This window comes from Mytilus californianus, unplaced genomic scaffold (genome assembly GCF_021869535.1).
Source record: "Mytilus californianus isolate M0D057914Y unplaced genomic scaffold, xbMytCali1.0.p SCAF_8, whole genome shotgun sequence".
NCBI classification, from domain to species: domain Eukaryota; kingdom Metazoa; phylum Mollusca; class Bivalvia; order Mytilida; family Mytilidae; genus Mytilus; species Mytilus californianus.
In genome coordinates, this window is record NW_026262734.1 from 84,919,953 (window position 1) to 84,942,213 (window position 22,261).

The 22,261-nt window shown below is 31.9% G+C and overlaps 1 protein-coding gene across 1 annotated transcript in view; it reads right to left on the bottom strand.

Moving 5' to 3' along the window:
* Positions 1-1,999: 1,999 nt before the first annotated feature.
* The window catches only part of LOC127713035 (microprocessor complex subunit DGCR8-like), a 32,533-nt gene continuing 12,271 nt past the window's right edge, over positions 2,000-22,261 (bottom strand). The window contains exons 5-18 of the mRNA XM_052219635.1: positions 21,866-22,004; positions 21,121-21,363; positions 20,338-20,407; positions 19,623-19,683; positions 18,716-18,785; positions 17,777-17,878; positions 17,204-17,302; positions 15,294-15,370; positions 13,225-13,325; positions 11,601-11,700; positions 6,779-6,835; positions 5,991-6,074; positions 5,040-5,150; positions 2,000-4,166 (exon numbers count right to left, since the gene is read on the bottom strand). Of these exons, the coding sequence (XP_052075595.1) occupies positions 4,095-4,166; positions 5,040-5,150; positions 5,991-6,074; positions 6,779-6,835; positions 11,601-11,700; positions 13,225-13,325; positions 15,294-15,370; positions 17,204-17,302; positions 17,777-17,878; positions 18,716-18,785; positions 19,623-19,683; positions 20,338-20,407; positions 21,121-21,363; positions 21,866-22,004 (1,386 nt within the window). The 3' untranslated portion in view covers positions 2,000-4,094. The remainder of the gene's footprint in view (positions 4,167-5,039; positions 5,151-5,990; positions 6,075-6,778; positions 6,836-11,600; positions 11,701-13,224; positions 13,326-15,293; positions 15,371-17,203; positions 17,303-17,776; positions 17,879-18,715; positions 18,786-19,622; positions 19,684-20,337; positions 20,408-21,120; positions 21,364-21,865; positions 22,005-22,261) is intronic.

Below are 22,261 nucleotides of genomic sequence, written 5' to 3' on the forward strand. Positions count from 1 at the left end.
ATGCTATTTTGATATTTATTTTTTCCTTAATTGCAATCAGTTTTGTTTACTAATTTGTTAATCTTATTTGGTGGAATTGTTTTAAGATCTTGTATTGATAATTTTTTATGTTTACACTGAGTTTCTTCCCATCTATCAACTGCCTTGGTGATCTCATGATAGCCTCCTTGCCTCAATTGCAGGAGATCATGGGTTCCAACTCCTGCCAGGTCCAAAGAGTTGAAAATTATTTTTTTGCTGCTTTTACGCTAAGCACTCAAGACTTTAGGAGTAAGAGCAAAGACTGGTAGCCTTGGAGTCAGAATAATGTGTCCCAGTGGGATAACATAGTCTTCCTGCAGACTAATATCTTATGAAATCACTGAGCATGTTAAAAATCTGGCTGAGTGTGTTGGCCATATTTATCTTATTGAGCTAAACATTTTTGCTTTTTCAATTTCCCTCCATCTATTATTGTTTTTTGCAAAAAACACAAAAATGCATAAAACATCATCTCTCAAGGCTAATAACTCCTCTAAGACCTTCAATTACTATTTCAGCCATGTCGATTATTGTTTGTAGATCTCATCATTTAGTTGAAGATTTTTGCTAATTACTGGTTTACTATCTAATATAGTTTCTGAAAAAATGCTAAATATTGGTAAAAATTGTCATTTAAGGCAGTAACTCCATGACAAGAATTGATGTCATATTTACACCAAACCAAGTTTTCGTTTTTTTTAATTAAGGTAACCATTTTTGAACTTAAGACGGCAGCCATTAGGAATGAAATTGATGTATAATTACTGATAGCGATATCAGGCTTGTTTGACTTGCCACATGATGTGCCTATTTTTCAATCTATCAAGGATCACATGTCTTGAACAGTAAAAGTGAAAAAAAGTTAATATCAAACTTGACCTCCATTTGTCGTCAGTAACAACATATTAAAAGTGGAAAAGCATTTGCAGAACTAGTTGATAAGTTTTTGCACAGAAAAGATACAAATTGTCATTTTCGAATCTGTCAAGAAACAAAAATGCTGAACGGCATACCGGTTGGTGAAAATGGTAATCAGTATTAACATATTAACATTTCAAAGCTTTGGTGGACTGTTTCATTAGTTGTCGCACTGAAACAATGTAAAGTGCCATTTTCCAATCTATCCAAGACCATTTCATCTTAACTGTTAAATTTCAATAAATGAAAAATGTTTCTATGGATGCAGATATCGCTTGCAATTTTTTAATTTACAAAGGGACATTACTCAAGAACAGCCAAAGTGACGCCAACAAAATTCAAACTTGATGTGTTTGGTGGTAATAAGCATTGTGTATAAGTTTCATAACATTTGGTTGAGGCTACCTAAATTTAGAGTGCGGAAACGTCAAATTTAGCATTTTTTCCATTTATAAAGAGACATAACTTGAGAAAAGTGGAAGTGAAACCAACCAAATTAAAAATTGATCCGAGTTAAGTGGTAATAAGCATTGTGTATAAGTTTCATATCATTTGGTCGAGGCAAAATTAAGTTAGATTGCAGAAACTGCAAATTTGCCAATTTTTTCATTTATTAAGGGACATAACTAATGAATGGTGACAGCGCCACCAAAATTCAAAAGTGATCTCTGTTTTTTGGTAATAAGTATTGTGTATAAGTCTCATAACATTTGGTTGAGGGAAAATAAAGTTAGATTGCAGAAACTAACTTTGGGATGTACAGACGTAAAGACGGACAAGGGTAAAACTTATGCCCCCTCAGCCGTGACAGGGGCAGAAAAAAAAAATGAAAAAAGTCAAATACTAAATGTGAACTCCATTTTGTCATCAGTGACAAACATCATGGAAAATGTTAACAGCTATATAGAAGATATGAAGCATCAACGTCTTCAACCTTCTTAAATACAAAGCTTTATACAGTTTACTACGTTGCTGTGGCTGGTTTAGCATCCCTAAGTCTTGCATTCTGCCACTTTTGTTGCAGGCCAGACACAATAAGAAAGAAAAAGAAACACACAACACCAATTATCACAAATTTATTTGACATAATGTTCCTACTATTTACCATTTAGGTTTTTCATGTATACTTAATTTTTCTGATTTTCAAAAAACATTTATATAACAATGTGTATACATATATGTTGTGTATAAATTAAGATGAAAAATGTTTTCTTATGAAATAATCAGCACTATAATTTATTCTTTCCATCATACTTTTAAAGTAAATACCATATAAACAACACCCAATACACACATTACAATCACACTACATATACTCACACACATTTAGATTTCTAGTGTGCCATGTTTCATAATCTCATGATTCTATGAAATTATAGAATTTACTGTATTCACGCTTTTTAAAAAATATTTTCTGATTTATTTAGACATCTTAACAGTCACACACTTCATTGCTTTTTTTTTAAACTTTCAAAGTTAAAACTTTAAATTGAAATCTTTTTATCTACTTTACCCACTTCTTTTTATAAAGCAAAAATACATTTAAAGTTTCCTTTTAATTTTAAAGTGATATGGTTTGTATAAATATAGCACCATTTTGAGTGTCTTTTTTATTCTGCACAAAAAAAAAATCATACATAGTAAATACTGTCAAATATGGCACAAATGTAAAATTAAGATAGTGAAGGAATTTTATGCTCATTCCTTCAAAATTTTTACAGTATTAGTTTCTATTTCTCTTAGCTAGCTGCTATTAATTGTCACTGGATGCTTAAAGCAGCTGAAAATAAAGGTTATTTCTCAGATCTTTTTTTCTTTTTAAAAACGAATTAGGAAAAAAATCCTATCAAATATACCATAAAAACTTGTATTAAATTGCATAAACCAGTTAAAATTTAGATAACATTGTTTGCGCGTAGTTTAGATACAAATAAACTCATCATAGATACCAGGATTGAAATTTTATATTTTATAATGGATTTACATGTAAGATTTGACTTAATACTTACTTTTTTTCATACCAAATTGTTAATGGTTATGGACATTCTTAAGAAGTAAACGAAGCCAAATTTAATACTGATTGATTTAAAAATTGGTAGAAATCGTAGTCACTCATGATATATTGGGGAGACAACTGCCCACATGAGCCTTTCAGGAAAAAAGAAAATTATCTCCCCTTAAGCAAGTATAAAATATATAAATTTTACATCATAGTACGGGATTTACTACATATCATAGACACCAAATACTTCCATTTAGAAAAAAAACACTTCATTTTATAGAGGCATTCCTATGGGATCAATAAGCGTTTCATTTGTAACACAAGCATATTTATGGTCATTTGAAAAACACCTGTATCAGTCAAATTACAATTCTGTTAAAATAGGTATATTAACCTAGAAAATAAATATTTGGCCTTGAAAATTGAAAGGTCTGTTTATCCCTTTGAACAGTAGGAGTTAATAAATTTGGCTTCATGCCATTTACCTTGTTTAAAAAATATTGATTTTAACCCATGAAATTCAATGGTGTTAAATTCTAATATACTCTTGAGGTGTTCACTCTAAACCCAAATCAACCTTTGAACTGTATAAAAAAGTCAATAAATCCTGTACAAGGATATTCCATTGAAATGGATGTGGGAGATAGGAAGGAACTGAACCAGTGTAACTTTTTACAGATAAAAAAAAACCTGACTTAAACATAAATTATTTGACTGTCAATCTTGAATCAGGGGAGGAAAGGAAGTAACTCTCAAAATCAACCTACAACCAAAATTCTTTTTAAAAGGAAAATGGCCAAAGTTCTGTCAAAATATTTTTTTTATTAGGCTTTTCATGTGAAAAAAACTTTACTTTTTTGCAATTTAATATTCAAATAAAACAGTTCCCTAGAAGAAATATATGCATAAGAAGTATGAAGATTTTTAATTTGTATTTGTGTTTTTTATATCTATTACAACCAAAAATTAACTCAAATAAAAGTCCCTAAAAAATTTGTCACAACATATTCTGACATCACCTCTATTAGATCATTTGGTAAAACTTTATAAAGTGGTTTTGGTTTACAGTTTAATAAAAAAATCTTCTTTCAGTGTGTTCTTTTAATATATTGCATTGTTTCCATGACAACACTCTTATCACAGTCCCGACTTTTCACAGATCCAAACTCGTCACACCACCTGGCACTTTGTCTATCAGCAAACTTCCCTTAGAAGTTAACGATTTCTGGAAAAAATATCAATAATATCATAAGATTAATTTATGAAACAACATTTTGATAATTAGGTTATTAATACAGACACGAAAAGTAGCAAATATTACGTGAATGGAGATCTGATTAAAAAAATATAAGTTTAATACATTTTCTCTGATCTTTTATATCAACCATTGAGACAAGATTGATTGATTGATTGATTAATTGGTGTTTAGCGCCATTTTCAGCACTATTATGCTATTTCATGGTGATTAATTTTTATTGGTGGAGGAAGCTGGAGTGCAAGGAGAGAACCACGACCTCAGTAAGAAAACGGACAATCCTAGTCAATTAGGCATTGACAGACAAACACACCTTAATATTGACCAATCAACCATGAAAATGAGGTCAAGGTCATATGAAACCTGCCAGACAGCCATGTTAACCTTTTAACTATTATCAAAACCAAATATATTGATTATAGTATCTGAAAAAATAGACAAAACCACAAAATTTAAACATTGTCCAATAATTAATGCAAAAAAGTCAAGGTCAGATGAAACCACATACAAGCTATGAAGCATCCAAGTCTGCTACTGTCTAAACTATGAAGCTTTATACTTAGTTTGTGGGGAAGCCAAAATTTTAATCCCTATATCTTGCATTCTGGTTGCAGGCCTATGGCAAGAAAAATTACCATTTAGATATGACAAAAGACAACCAATAATGTGGTTACAGACTAGGGATAGGCAAATAAACAAGTGGCTTGGTTGAACTTGATCTTTACCCTTACCCCTTTTAATCTCAATCAGTGGACTCACCAAAGGTCTCTATGTATCTCTAATGCATTTAATAACGGTATTTCAAGTTTTTAAAATAATGATCATAAAACTACATATACTTACTCTCTGTGCTTGTAATTTGACCATTTCCTTTCTTAGTTTATCTAGTAAAGCTGTATTTGGTTTGTTGGAATGTGTCTGTGTTTGAAGTTCAGTGATAGACTCTTCCTCCTTCTGCAAGTCAAAATCATACAGTTATGCAGAGAATATAATCATGATAATTGTTTTGCTATTTATCTTTTTTAATTTCACTCTATTGGCCATGATATAGCCATAAGAAACTGAGGTGGCATTTGGAATCAATCAATCAGTAAAGGTAAAAATAAACTACTAGATAGTCTTTATCTCTTAATGATAAATTATTCCAAGTTTGATAAAGACTCACACTAACAAGGCCTAGCTGATAAAGTAATTCAAAAATAATACAAGGTTTTCACCCTGACCCTAGACCTTTGAACTAAAGTATGTACCTATTAAAAGGTTGAAATTATTTGTTGTGACATTCTCTTCATTATGCCTGTTTCATGCTGAAAAAGTTATGACCCCCACATTCAACACGTTGTCCTTTATTAGGAGATAGCTAAACCATTTAAGACTTAACAAGCTATTTCCACCTGTTCCTTAAAAATATACATGGTACCAGGGATGATACTTTGAAAATGGGATAAACATTTATAAAAGCCAATTTTATAATTAATTTCATTGTAAAAATATATTCTATTTATACCCACCCATAATTGAGTTTCCAAAGTGCTTACCCTGGGTCCCACATCTGTTTTTAAGTGAAGTCATTTGTCTGTGTGATCGTGACAAGGAATAGTTGCTAAGTCTTTGCAGATATTATGTAAATCCAAGCTTAAGCTTGTACTAAATTATTTTCATAACATCTTTAATGGTATTCAGCAGTTGACATGAAAAGAGCTATATCTATTTAATTAGTTGAATTCCACCCAATAATAAATGCAATAACTCTAAATATGAAGAAAACTTAAAAGTATATACACTCAAACTAACCTTCTTATCTTTGAATAATTTCCCTGTTGTTTGTCCATACAAACGTAGTAAAGATCCTAGACTAGTAATGTGTGTATGAAGTTGCTGAAATATAAAAAATAAGAGCTTGAGAAAACTGTGATATGGATTTTGTTTTGAATCCTCATCTCTTAATGTTAAGACCCAAAACAACAGAAAGGTAGTCATTATGTTTTCTAAAAATAGCTATTGTCAACTGTGGAGATTACGTCTGCAACTTTTATCTGGACTGTTCGGAACTGTACATGCTTTATACCATATAAGTACAAGATCTACATTTAGGAACTGTTGAAAACTGTGCTGTGAGATTCAATGCATTAGAAGTGGGGTTTTTTTTTTATATTGAAGACTATTTGATACACCATATTTTTAGTATAAAGTGAAAATCCATGATAATGAGTATAAGAAATGTGGGGTATAAATCAACTAGATAGTAACCCAACAACATAAATAACCAATCACCAATGCCAAATGTTTGTACTGAACTGTTCATTTCTTTTGGAAGAGAAAAATTACTCCCTCTAGAACAGACATTCAATGTTCTAGTTTATATGGTCACAGTTTAATTTAGTGGATGCTCATAACAATAAAGAAACATGTGTAAAACAATAAAAAAGAATTAAAATTTGTCAATATGGTATTTTTATGACCTTACTATGTATTGTGTCATTATTGCACTTTTCACATTTTAATATATTACATTTGACATTATATCATTACATTCATTAACAATAAACCCCAACAATCAAACAAACACATATGTTATTTACCTGTAGCATTGCTTGTGCTGCTCTCTGTTTTCCCTCTCTTTTATTTTTACATACAATCTGTAATTAAAAATAGATAACAGCATGTAAAAGTAATGAGCTACATAATGCAGGAAAGTTGGCATACCATCTCACCATTTTTTAAAACTATTATAATTCCTAATACTTTCTACCAGGGATGTAAACTCGGTGATCAATAACGAATCCAGTACTCGTTAGTTTTATCGAGCGATACTCGAGAACTCGCTCGGGAATATATCTACAACACACAAACACAAATTTTCGTATTTTACATTCTGTGGTTTGTTGTTCAGCGAACAAAAAGCCATCTACATAAGTATCTGGGACAAGGAATCACAAACCATAATTAAAAGTTCATTACCTACAAGTACTAATTATGTAAAAAAACAATAATCTAGTCAATATAATTTAATGAACGCCTATTTCAAATTTATAACAAGGAAAAACCATATCAAACAATAGTATTTGGTAATCATTAAGAAAACAAATTTAATGCTTACATAGGCGTAAGGATTAGAAGTTTAACTATTCACTGAGGGTCACCAGAGGATGCAACGAAATTGTTTTATTTGGAAACATTTTCTTGTCAACTGTTATTGGGGAGTCGGTTTTGCAACTTTGTAAATTACAGTCTTGCAGACGAAAATATTTGCTCTGACTGTACCAATGTGACAGAATGGCTAATACATATTTAGTTTAACATGTTTATAGTGTTAGCCTAGGTAAAGCCCACATATTTTCAGAGGTATTTTAAATGACAATTTAGAAGCATTCGAAACAAAATGCATTTTATTTACTTGTATGATTAATCAGTGATGCCTATTTAATTTTCCGAAAGAAGTTCTCAAGAAGATATAATTAGAATATATTTTAAACAAGCATTCTAAGAGTATTGCATGGCAATACAAAGTCCCCTACCGGTTAAAAATTCATTGTACAGGAACAAAATGCTAACTTGATCTATAACTTGTCATGATAAAACTATATACCAATTATCAAATCAATATCTTCAAGCATGACAAAAATAAAATGCTTCGCTGGGGCGCAGCTTGATACGACCGCAGAGGTCGAACCCTGAACAGTTGGGGCAAGTATGGACACAACATTCAAGCTTGATACAGCTCTGAATTTGGATTGTTATTAAATATTTGACACAGCATAGGTTTCTGACACAGAAAGAATGTGGTCTAAGAATTTGATTTTTTTTAATTTACCTATTATGGTCCAATGTCCAAAATCAAAATACATGGTTAGATTCAGCATATCAAAGAACCCCATATATTCAATTTTTGTTAAAATCAAACAAAGTTTAATTTTGGACCCCAACTTGGACCAACTTGAAAACTGGGCCCATAATCAAAAATCTAAACACATGTTTAGATTCAGCATATCAAAGAACCCCAAGAATTCAATTTTTGCTAAAATCAAACTAAGTTTAATTTTGGACCCTTTGGACCTTAATGTAGACCAATTTAAAAAACGGGACTTAAAATTAAAAATCTAAATACACGGTTAGATTTGGAATATCAAATAACCCCAATAATTCAATTTTTGATGAAATCAAACAAAGTTTAATTTTGGACCCTTTTGACCTCAATATGAACCAATTTGATAGCGGGGCCCACAAATAAAAAATCTAAATTCATGGTTAGATTCAGCATATCAAAGAACCCCATATATTCAATTTTTGTTGAAATCAAAAAAAGTTTAATTTTGGACCCCAACTTGGAAAAACTTGAAAACTGGGCCCATAATCAAAAATCTAAACACATGTTTAGATTCAGCATATCAAAGAACCCCAAGAATTCAATTTTTGTTAAAATCAAACTAAGTTTAATTTTGGACCCTTTGGACCTCAATGAAGACCAATTTAAAAAACGGGACCCAAATTAAAAATCTAAAAACACGGTTAGATTTGGCATATCAAAGAACCCCAATAATTCAATTTTTGATGAAATCAAACAAAGTTTAATTTTGGACCCTTTTGACCTCAATATGAACCAATTTGATAGCGGGGTCCACAAATAAAAAATCTAAATACATGGTTAGATTCAGCATATCAAAGAACCTCATATATTCAATTTTTGTTGAAATCAAACAAAGTTTAATTTTGGACCCCATTTTGGACCAACTTGAAAACTGGGCCCATAATCAAAAATCTAAATACATGTTTAGATTCAGCATATCAAAGAACCCCATATATTCAATTTTTGTTGAAATCAAACAAAGTTTAAATATTGGACCCTATCTTGGACCAACTTGAAAACTGGGTCCATAATCAAAAATCTAAACACATGTTTAGATTCAGCATATCAAAGAACCCCAAGAATTCAATTTTTGTTAAAATCAAACTAAGTTTAATTTTGGACCCTTTGGACCTTAATGTAGACCAATTTAAAAAACAGGACCCAAAATTAAAAATCTAAATACACGGTTAGATTTGGAATATCAAAGAACCCCAATAATTCAATTTTAGATGAAATCAAACAAAGTTAAATTTGGACCCTTTTGACCTCAATATGAACCAATTTGATAACGGGGTTGACAAATAAAAAATCTAAATACATGGTTAGATTCAGCATATCAAAGAACCCCATATATTCAATTTTTGTTGAAATCAAACAAAGTTTAATTTTGGACCCCAATTTGGACCAACTTGAAAACTGGGCCAAAAATCAAAAATCTAAATACACGTTTAGATTCAGCATATCAAAGAACCTCATATATTCAATTTTTGCTAAAATCAAACAAAGTTTAATTTTGGACCCTTTGGACCTTAATGTAGACCAATTTGAAAACTGGACCCAAAATTAAAAATCTAAATACACTGTTAGATTCGGCATAACAAATAAATAAATGTGATCAAAGATTTTACAAATCTAATGCGCCATACTGTGCAATTAAAGATTACTTCTTGAAATTTTTCAACATTTGAAATTTGAAAAAAAAATAATATTTGAAGAATAATTCTTTTTAATTTCTGAAATCTGAAATGAGAAAAAATTGACCCCCCACAATTTCTTTTTATCCCCCCCCCCCTTTTTTTCCCCCAAAAAATTCTTTCCCTCAAGATATGGCCATAATCTCAATTCAAATTTCCAATGGAGTTGGCAACCATAATTACCCATTTAAATTTACCATAGTGCTAACTTAATCTATTTTATAATAGAATTAAAAATATAGTGTCAAATCTTTCATATGGATTTTTTTGTAAAAAAAAAAGATGCAACATTTGCAGATATTTTTACTGGTCTTCCTTTATAAATATGCATTTCTTTAAACATAATTTAAAAGCAGTGTAAGGGAAGTAACCAAAACGTTGTATTTGGATTACCTCCCTTACACTGTTTTAAATTATCTTTATTGTTCATTAACCATTACTTTATACATAATTTAAAAGCAGTGTAAGGGAGATAATTTCAATGATGTATTTGATTTATCTCCCTTACACTGCTTTAAATTATGTTTTGTACTACAGTATTTGTCCATTAACCAGGACAACCTTGTTTTTCCCCCTTTTTTTTGCCCCTAAATCCTAAACTGTTTGAGCCATAACCCCCCAAAGCAAATCCTAACCATCCTTGGTGGTATGGAAACTTGTAGTATAATTTCAGAGAGATCCATACACCGTTCCACAGTTATTGTCTGGAAACTAGAAAATGCTTATTTTTGGCCCCTTTTTGGCCCCTAATTCCTTAACTGTTGGTACCATAACCCCCAAAATCAATCCCAACCTTCCTTTTGTGGTATTTAACCTTATGGTCAAATATCAAAAAGATCCATTCAATTAAACTAAAGTTAGAGTGCGAAAACCAATGTGTCTTCGGACGACGACGCCGGATGACGACGACGACGCCAACGTCATACCAATATACGACCACAAAATTTTTTTGCGGTCGTATAAAAAGTGTGGAAAACTGAGTGAATTTTCTTAGTCCAAGTACCATAACTCTGCACAAAATCATCAGACCGGAACAAAATTCGAATTTGATCTGTAACTTGTCATGATAAAACAATACACCAAATATCAAATCAATATCTTCAAGCATGAAGAAAAAAAGTGTGGAAAACTGATTATTTGAGTGAATTTTTCTAAGTCCAAGGACCATAACTCTGCACAAAATCATCAGACCGGAACAAAATTCGAATTTGATCTGTAACTTGTCATGATAAAACAATACACCAAATATCAAATCAATATCTTCAAGCATGAAGAAAAAAAGTGTGGAAAACTGATTTGACAAACTGACGGATGGACAGACAAACAGACAGATGGAAAGAGTGCAAACTTCGTTGGTAGGGGTCTAATAAAGAAGACAGCAATATTCTAACAGGAGATCGATTAGTCGAGTATCGTTTTGGTATTCGATACTCGGTACTACCGAGCGATACTCGAATACTCGAGTACTCGTTGACATACCTACTTTCCACAAGTTCTTTTATAATTTCTGTTGAACTTTGACATTAAATAGATTTAAGATAGAAAAAAATGCCATTGTTGTGTAGAATCTTTAATTTACTTCAGAATTAAGATAGACCTTACAAAAATAATCAGCTATGTGCTTGACTATTAAAAACTTTATGACTATAAAATCTGTAAATTTTAAACCATGACAGAAAACCGATTACTCTTGGGTTATTGGAACCAAGTATTTATTTGTATGACAATTCTGAAGGAAACCCACGTTTTTTTAAACTTTTGTCTACTTACTATCAATCTGATTAAAATACTGATCCTGTGTCCAAGCTTTGCTTCCTTACAAGATTGGACACTGAATCTGTATTTAAATCAGATTGTACTTACTGTAACACTATGCTTTCCAACTGTCAGTGTGTATTCACTCTTCTGGTGTCTTAGAGGTGTTACATCTGTCTTCACATGAGTATCTCCCATGCCATAATTTCTGAAAGTAAAAGAAAATTCGAATATTTACCTTTAAATAAAATTGTAACAAAATCCTGATACATGCATCAAAATTGGAAACTTTTTTTCATACTAAAACTCTTGAACACACTTTCATGCTGTTCTCTTTTAATCTGAAATAGCTTGCATTTCATATCTAATGGTGTTTATTCATAATTTATTTTGAGAGATTTTGGAGTATATTCCCTTAAGTGTTACCAAGATCCCGTCACAAGTGCTGTTTGGTTTTTTTTCGTCCTGAACATGCATGAAATATTACCACTGAATGTTAAACAAGCATGTGAAGCATCCAATTGTACTTTACTCCATAAATTTAAATTCATTGTTGTTTTTTTTTAAATCATATATATATCAAGTCTGTTCAGCTGCAGTACATTTACTTCTTCTGACAACAGCCTATTATTATATATTTCCCACTACAGAGAATAAAATTTGAGTCTGAGTGACCTCCAGTGTAATCTAGCTTAGTATGAGTGCTTAAAGAAATCTATGCATGATTACAATGCGATGGTTAATCAAACACACTAATATCTGGTAACTGTAAACAGAACATTTTCTGACAGATGTTCATGTTTATTAAGTCTCTTTATATGAAGTTTCTTAAAAATGTCAATATCTAATCAAACACACCAAGCCTAGACATTTAAAATATTTGGATCTGATTTAACTCGTGACAAAGTATTTGAACATTTTACACTTGGCAATGTTCCATAAAGTACAAAGTTGGCTTTTGGCAAAATTTGGCCTTGAATTTCAACTTTATCATAAAATATCAAGAAAGCCTCATTTTTGTTCTTAAATGGGTTGATTTTAAATCCGTAATGCTAGTTAAAACAAACCTCTTCTTGAGAGTACATTCATGCCATTATTATGTCATTATAGGGTCCAAAATCAGGATTTGGGAGATATTGTCAAACTTAATTATTTTGTGCATTTTTCCAATGGAAAAGCTTTAGGAAAACCTTGGCCACTATTTAAATATCCAAAATATTCTGTAACTAAAGTAAAAAGTGCCTAAGCTTATGATGATTCCATAGACGCAAAAATTTTCAACACAAATAATGCATAATCAGTCAGGGGTACTACTTAAACAAGTGATTTCATTATCACCTATTTCAGTGATTTGATAAATTCAGTTATCACCTATTTAAGTGATTTCGTTGTTTCCTTTGATCTTCAAATGCTAATTTCATTGATTTTCCATATTTTGACAAACTTTTCTATAATTTTCCTACATACATGTAGAACTAATTATCCCTTTCTTTTGTATATCAATTTCACCAGTGCGCTTGAACAGTAAGTTAGTGCGCTAAAGCTTTTAAAAGTACCCTTGGGAATTTTTCTATAATCAAATATGATGTGCCATAAAGATTTTTTTTGTATTAACAATAATATAACAACTTTTTCTGGGTAAAAAGTTAAGTATTTTTGACAATTAAACAATTCAATAAAATCTTAGGGCCAATGTTAACCCTTTATGAACCTCCTACTTTTGATGACTGACCTTTTGAGACACTCTAGCAGTAGCTGATATGGACTAGGTTGACCTGTCTTGGTACATAAATCTGACACTCTGGGGTCTTCAATTTTGATTTCATCAAAGAACTGCAAGTAATGAAAAAACAGATATAACTAAAATGCATCTTTGTTAAATCTAAATTTTGATTACAATAAAAGAAACTAAAGCAGAGAACTAACCTACCCAGTGTGCCAATGAAGAAGGAAACAAAATCATAATTTTATAAATTAAATTTACTGAATCTTTTGCTTATCCAGTAATGAAACACCTCCCCCCCCCATTAAAAGAATGTCAGAAGGCATTTAATTTGCTGTATATAAATAAATGTTTTAAAATGTCTAGCACCACGTTATTTTTCATACTTGTGATGAAACAACTTCTATTCAAGTTTCATTCAGCATCAGTATGAACACAACTCACTAATTCAAAATAAAATCCCTCATCAAGTTTTCATGGAGAGAGTATCAGATAAATTTAGGTATAAATTGGAACCAGAATATTAGGTGCAGGAAATTAATTGTTACTTAAAATTCAGAAATTATCGTGAGATTTTTATTGATGCGAAATTAATTGTCTGTGCAAGTATCACAATAATAAGTAAGAACTGGTGTTCTGATATCTGTAGATAGATATAGCAGCTGTATAGGAAGATGTGGTATGAGTGCCAATGAGACAACTCTACATCCAAGTTACAATTTATAAAAGTAAACCATTATAGGTCAAGGTACGGCCTTCAACACGGAGAGTTGGCTCACACCGATCAGCAAGCTATAAAGGGCTGTGTATCTGTATCCAACTTTTCCTATATTTGCAGTTAATAAATCCAGAATTTTGGTTGGTCATGTGAAAATGGCAATAATGAATGCTCGCAATAATTTCTGAAAGGGCAAAAAGTATAGAGACTAGAGAAATAAATGGGGAATGTGTCCATGGGACACAGATGATGCCCCCACTTATCTATCATATAAAATTATAAAGGGACATAACTGAAAAAGTCATAGTGACGCTACACAAATTTGTACTTGATCTGATTTTTGTGGTAATAACAATTATGCATCTGGTTGAGGCAAACTTAAGTTAGAGAATGGAAACGAAAAATTCAGCAATTTTTCCATTTGTAAAGGGGCATAACTCTATAACAATAAGAGTGACACCCCAAAAAAACAAACATGATCTGTATTTTGTAGTAATAAGCATTGTGTATAAGTTTCATAACATTTGGTTGAGGCTAACTTAAGTTAGAGAACGGAAACAAAAAATTCAGCAATTTTTCTATTTGTAAAGGGCATAACTCTAGAACGGTTAAAGTGATACCACCAAAATTCAAACTTGATCTGTATTTTGTGGTAATAAGCATTGTGTAAAAGTTTCATAGCATTTGGTTGAGGCAAACTTAAGTTAGAAAACGGAAACAAAACATTCAGCAATTTTTTCCATTTGTAAAGGGCATAACTCTAGAACAATAAAAGTGATACCACCAAAATTCAAACTTGATCTGTATTTTGTGGTAATAAGCATTGTGTATAAGTTTCATAACATTTGGTTGAGGCTAACTTAAGATAGAGAACGGAAACAAAAAATTCAGCAATTTTTCCATTTGTAAAGGGGCATAACTCTAGAACAATAAAAGTGACACCCACAAAATTTGAACTTGATCTGTATTTTGTGGTAATAAGCATGTTGTATAAGTTTCATAATATTTGGTAGAGGCAAACTTAAGTTAGAGAACGGAACCGAAAAATTCAGCAATTTTTCCATTTGTAAAGGGGCATAACTCTAGAACTGTTAAAGTGACGCCACCAAAATTCACACTTGATCTGTATTTTGTAGTAATAAGCATTGTGTATAAGTTTCATAACATTTGGTTGAGGCAATCTAAAGTAAGAGAGTGGAAACCAACTTTGGGATGTACAGACGGACGGACGTACAGACGGACAAGGGTAAAACTTAATGCCCCCTCCGCTACGGCGGGGGCATAAAATCAATGATCCAAAATTTTGAAGAATACAGAAATGAAGGGACCCCCATTCAGATCCTCATTTATTACAACTTACTGAGAGATCTTCTTCCCTTCCCATCTCCTCATTCACTTTATTCATTTGTGGAATCAGGATACTCAATGTTGCTTTTGCTGAAAATATATTTATTAAAATACATTTATGAAATATGAAATTCAAACTGTAATATATTGACCTTATAAATACTGGAAAGTCTTGAAGGATGTTTCGACTAGCACCTAACAAAAAGATGGACGTTACTTAGTAAAACTTTTAGATTTTTAATAATCTCTTTACATCCATTTCTGTTTTTTTTTTCTTTTCAATTAGATACATAACTCATGTAACTAATACAATCTTTCTACAAAACTATCATTTGTTACCCATCAACAGGGTAGATGTCAATAACATGTGCCATGCACACATAAATCAATATCACATGTTTTTGTGACTTACCCAGGCCATAATAATTTTCCTTACTCTTTATTCTTAATTTTTCTACAGATAAAAAAAAACAAGAGTGCACACGCTGAAATGTCTCGCCTTCTTTACTAATCATTGATATTATGTTGATAGTCCTAAATATAAAGCTTTATTACAACTGTCACATAAACTTAACATTAACCAAGTAAACAAAACATTGACCAATGAACCATGAAAATGAGGTCAAGATCAGATAAACCATGCTAGGCAGGCATGTACAGTTAACAATTCTTCCATACAACAAACATAGTTGACCTATTGCTTTTAGTTTAAGAAAAACAGACCAAAACACAAAAACTTAACACTGAGCAATGAACCTTGAAAATGAGGTCAAGGTCAAATAAACCTTGCGTGACTGACATATAGATCATAAAATATTCCCATACACCAACTATAGTTGAACTATTGCATATAGTATTAGAAAAAAAGACCAAAACTCAAAAACTTAACTTTGACCACTGAACCATGAAAATGAGGTCAAAGTCAGATGACACCTGCCAGCTAGACATGTACACCTTACAATCATTCCATACACCAAATATAGTAGACCTTTTGCATACAGTATAAGAAAAACAGACCAAAACACAAAAACTTAACTATAACCACTGAACCATGAAAATGAGGTCAAGGTCAGGTGACACCTGCCAGTTGGACATGTACACCTTACAGTCCTTCCATACACAAAATATACTAGACCTATTGCTTATAGTATCTGAGATATGGACTTGACCACCAAAACTGAACCTTGTTCACTGATCCATGAAATGAGGTCGAGGTAAAGTGAAAACTGTCTGACAGGCATGAGGACCTTGCAAGGTACACACATACCAAATATAGTTATCCTATTACTTATAATAAGAGAGAATTTAACATTACAAAAAATCTTAACTTTTTTTTCAAGTAGTCACTGAACCATGAAAATGAGGTCAAGGACATTGGACATGTGACTGACGGAAACTTTGTAACATGAGGCATCCATATACAAAGTATGAAGCATCCAGATCTTCCACCTTCTAAAATATAAAGCTTTTAAGAAGTTAGCTAACGCAGCCGCCGCCGGATCACTATCCCTAGGTCAAGCTTTCTGCGACAAAAGTCGCAGGCTCGACAAAAACTGGATAATTAAGTCAATTATCTCATTATAATATCTTAGTTTCTAATATTTGCTGACAGTTTTATATCAGTACTTGAACTGCAATTTTTTAGAGTTTCAATAAATCCCATCTCTTCACATTTCTGTTGAAACAAGTACTGTGGATAAATTTTTATGCATGGGGTACCCATTCATGTTGATTTCATTTGTAAAGGTTTACCACTAACTTAAATGTTCAAGGAAGAATAAATTGTTAAAAGACATGTATATAGATTTCAGCAAAACCACGAAATCAAATATCCATAAAAAAATTGGTACCCATGAAGAAAAACGAATTCCCGGTACTTCTTTTCTCTTTACAGTTTTCAGCTTTTATATAAACATGACAAACCTGCATTAACTTTGGCCATCTTTTTACTGCTGGCATACCCTTTACCGTATTCTATGTTGTTTATAAGGACTGTGGCACAATATGGATTCTGAGCATTTTCTGTAAAAATAGTAATTAATCGATACAGAAGTTGTTATAGATATAGTAGTATCACATACAATATATACATACATTTGTCATTTTGGGGCCTTTTATAGCTGACTATGTGGTATGAGCTCTGCTCATTGTTGAAGGCCGTACAGTGACTTATATTTGTTAATTTTGTGTCATTTGGTCTCTTGTGGAGAGTTGTCTCATTGCATTGGCAATCATACCACATCATCTTATTTTTATATTGTATATTCTGTAAATTTTCTATACTTGATAATAAAAACTGATCCATCAACCAATCAATTAATTTTTCAGAAGAAGTCTCTTCTCTAATGGTTTAATGTAATGAAAAATAAACCAACAAATCTGGAACCTTTATTTAAATTGGAAAATTTCTTATCAATATTTTTGTTTGAAGACTTAAACATAAGAATGTCATTTTAACAGAACTTTCCATTTGAACTTTTATTTAGTTCTTCTTACCTAATTCTTGGAAGGAATATCTTGGTTGCACCTTCAAGGTGTGTTGAGCATACTCATGTAAAATACAGACAGGAGATTTTCCTACAGGATTCAAAACAAATTCTGAAAAGGAAATTATCTGTTACTGAACTGAATTGATAAAATTATTCCTAATACTTGTTGCTGACATCAGCTGAAAAATTATAAAATAAAATATTGATAAACAAATATGCACTGGGTTCCCTTAGTCATTTTCTTCCCTGTCAACTATTTCGCCAAAATAAAAAAAAAAATCCAAATTTTGTTTTTAATTGAACTTTACTGATTTGTGAAGTTTTTATTAGTTACTTTCAGGATTTTTGTGATTACTGTTTGTTCATTTGCAAACCAGAAGTTCTGATTTCTCAACTGTTAAACACTGGTTTTGGAACTTAAGTTCATTTTACTATTTGAATAAAATTTGCATATAATCATATAGATAGAAGAAGTAGGATATCCTACAGATCAAGCTTTCTTGGGCACTATTTTACAGGTTTATTCAAAATAAACCAAAAGTGATTACATCGAAATAATACAAGTTTTGTTGTAAATTGAACAAACCTTTGATCGTCAATTTTCTGTTTACACCTAAACATAAAAGGGTATAAAAACATGTCTTTACAACTCTTAGTAATACTACAGATTCGAAAAGTCCATTTCGTTTAATAAATATCCAGGATGCAGAAGGAATCAATTCATCTTACCCAATTTCAAGAAAAAGATTTCTTGTTTGACCACTGATGGGTTTCCAAATCACATGACAAGCTGTACTTTGTTATAAGAAAACACCCCAGAAAAATTTGTTTCAAATAGAAATCCAAACATAAACAAATTGAATTGTTTTTTTTACCAATTTGTTTTTTTTGTAGTTTATATGGGTAATGATGTAATAAATCAAACAACTTGAAGACAGGGTCTTACCTTTTTTCTTAGGTTTTTCACTTCCATCTTCAGCAGTTATAGAGCATGTAATCAGTGTAGTATTGGCAGGCTTTAAATAAAGTAAAAGTCAATGCACATAATTGATATAAATTAAATACACAATATCAGGATTTGATTTGATTTGATTTTTGGTGTTTTAACGCCACTTTTAAGCACCGCTTTTGGGCTATTTCGTGGCGGCCAGTTTTATTGGTGGAGGAAGCCGGAGTGCCCGGAGAAAACCACCGACCTTCGATAGGAAAACTGACAATCCTAGTCAATTAAGATTGGAGTCGAGTGCACCCACACGAGCGGGGTTCGAACTCACAACCTCAGTGTTGACTGGCTAGTGATTACAGTAGTAACTACTTAGACCACTCGGCCACCGAGGCCCCCCATAATATCAGGAGCATAGAGCATGATCAACAAACAGCTTCACATGTTGAGTCCAAATTCAAACAATACATTTGCACTTAAATGACACTTGCATTTACCGGTAAGAAAGATTAATTTGCAAAGATATTGCCAATATTGCCTCTATCTATTACAGATATTTCCATTTTTCCAATCCTTATAAGTCTATTAACTTCCTATGAATTAATAAAGAGAGGTTTTAAATTTCTGAAAAACTTATATGAGTTTCCCAAGGGAGGTTTAAATAACAGTTTCTATAAGAACATTTTCTAAGATATATGGATTTTTAATGACAGGTAAATAAAACAAGGTTGCCCTTGATGTCATGTAAAGTATATCCAACTAGTTTTTACAAATTGATTTTTAAGAGAATGATCCTGCGTGTACTATATGTAAAAACAAACTTCCCTTGTGTGGAAACAACTCTTAACACATGTTGGCTGAAACAGTGAAATGTAGAACAAAGAAATAATCTGCATTTAAATACACTTACCAATGCAGGTCTGGTTTGTTTCCTCATTTCATTTAAATGCTTCCGCCTCTCCTTCCATGTTCTGTTAATTAAAAGAAAATCAGTTACTGTGGATTCATTTATTTTTGCGGGTTAACGATTTTTTTTGTGGATTGAGGAAAATTTGCATTTTTGTGAATAGTTGATTTTGTGGTTTTGCCAAAGTCTGTATGGTCTGCATACAACCATATAGATTTATTTTATTTGTTGAACAGTTACATTTGTGGTTCCCCTTTCACATGAATTTACAAAAATTGTATCCAATGAATAATAATAAATCCAGTTATATTGAATTACTAATAATTAAAAAAATTCAAACAGCTCTGTGAATATCCATAGGTTTGGCTACATTTGAAAATTGTGTGGCTTGCGGTAGCTATAGGTGAGTATTGCTTTCAAAACATCATAGAATGGGAGGATAACATAGAATATAGAGCCAAATTGTCTTTTATTGTTTTTCCTATCAGGGCTATTCCATTAAAATGTATGTGAAAGGGTAGGAAGAGACTTTCAAAATATCGCTACAACCAAGAACCAGTTTTTAGATAGTTTTGCATAATGGTAATAGAGGCATACTGAAAAAAGACCCATGACCCACATTCAATAATTAACCTTCCTACCCTCCCACATACATTTCAATGGAATAGCACTCAACGGTTTTTATTACAGGTAGACTTTGATTATAACGTATACTTACTTAAATTTTTTCACCGTGACTGTCTTGAATTCAAACAGGTTTTTACAATATTCTAGCACATCATCTGCAGCTGTGAAGACAAATGATGATGTAGAGGATAATAAACAAGCAATAAATACGTAATTTTCAAATCTTATTTTTTAAACTGACTGACAAATAAAAATATATGCCTGATACAGCTATGATAACAAGATCATGCCAATGGCAGATTAATTTTCTGTAAACACTTAATCATGACCCACTTTCACAAGCTCTTGTTCATTATATGGCTTTAGTTATTCTCACCTTCCAAAAATAAATGAAGAATGTGTCAATGGGACACAGATGCCCCAATTGTAAATTTAGTGCAAGCACTGCAATTTTTCAATTTACAAAGCTTAAGGGACATAACTAAAAAACGGCGAAAGTGACGCCACCCAAATTCTAACCTGAACTGTGTTTGGTGGTAATACAGATTGTTTATAAGTTTTATAACATTTGGTTGAGGCAAAATAAAAATTATGCGGAAACAGCAAATTTAGCAATTTTTCAATTCATAAATGGACATGAACAGGGAAAGTGACAACACCCAAATTCAAACTTGAACTGTGTTTGGTGGTAATAAGCATTGTGTATAAGTTTCACAACATTTATTTGAGGCAATCTAAAGTTAGGGAACAGAAACTAATTTTGGGATGTACAGACAGACGGACAAGGGTAAAACTGTATGCCCCCTTCTCTGTAGCAAGGGCATAACAAAATTATTGCTTGACACCAAAGTGTTTCAAAACCTATCTATCTTACACAGAGAATTTTCTTTCTTCCTCTGTTCAGCACTCTCTATTTTGACAGGTGGTCCTGGTTGTAGTTTTGTTGTTTCACCAGACTGTGTCACATCTGTACCGCTATTTTCACCTACTTTATCATCAAAGGTCAAGGTCCTATCAAGGTCAGTTGTGTCATCATTTGAAGTTTCCCTAACATCACTGGATTCGCCAATTGACTCTGCTTCAGAAATACCATTCTCCTTGATGGGAGAGGATGTTTCTGCAATTACAAATAAAATGTACACAATTTTCTAGGAGGTAACCCTACTATTAGAAATTATACATACATAAAGTGGTTAGTTGATTACCTATAACTTGCCAAAGTTTCTACTATGCACAAAACCCTTCTTTTTGTGGCAAAATGACTGCAAGAATAATATTTCACTTACACATTATGTAATATGTAATTCATTGTCTTTCCATCGAATAAAACATTTCAGCCATTTGATTTACATTTTATTTAAATTAATTTTGAACCTTTTAATCTGTTTAATCTTTTATTCCTATTTTTCATTTTCCACAAGTTTTTTTCCTTCTTTCAAAGTCCATTTTAAAACGTTCTAATGGTCCTAAAAAATGTTTCTTTACCATGTTTACAGAGAAATTCTTTTTACAAAGTTTATAAAAAACTAAGAAGATTTGGTATGATTGCAAATGAGACAACTTTCCATCGATCAGAGACGAAAAGATGTTGATGTAAGCAAGTAGTGCATATTTCAAACCTCCATTTAATACTGGAACGGTTTGGTTTTCTGTGTCTTCCGCTGGTTCCACAATCGTTGTGTCCTTGTCTGGCTGGTCTCTGTCCATTGCTTTTCTATACTGAAGACATGGAATGGCACTAAGAGGAATGTCATGTTTCTGAAAATTATTTAAAATTTTTTTAAAAACTAGAGTTTTGCCATGAAATAAAGAAAATGACAAGGAGTAAAAACTATATGCCCTGTGGGTTCTTGGTGATGATGATGATAAATGGCTGCTTAATGTCCAGTGGCAAATTAAATGCATATTCAGGATGAGAACATATTAATGTAAGATGAATTTTATTCCTCCTTAGTAGAGGACTGACATGCTGAGCGGGTTCACAACAGTCAGCAGGAACACACTTACTCCTTAAT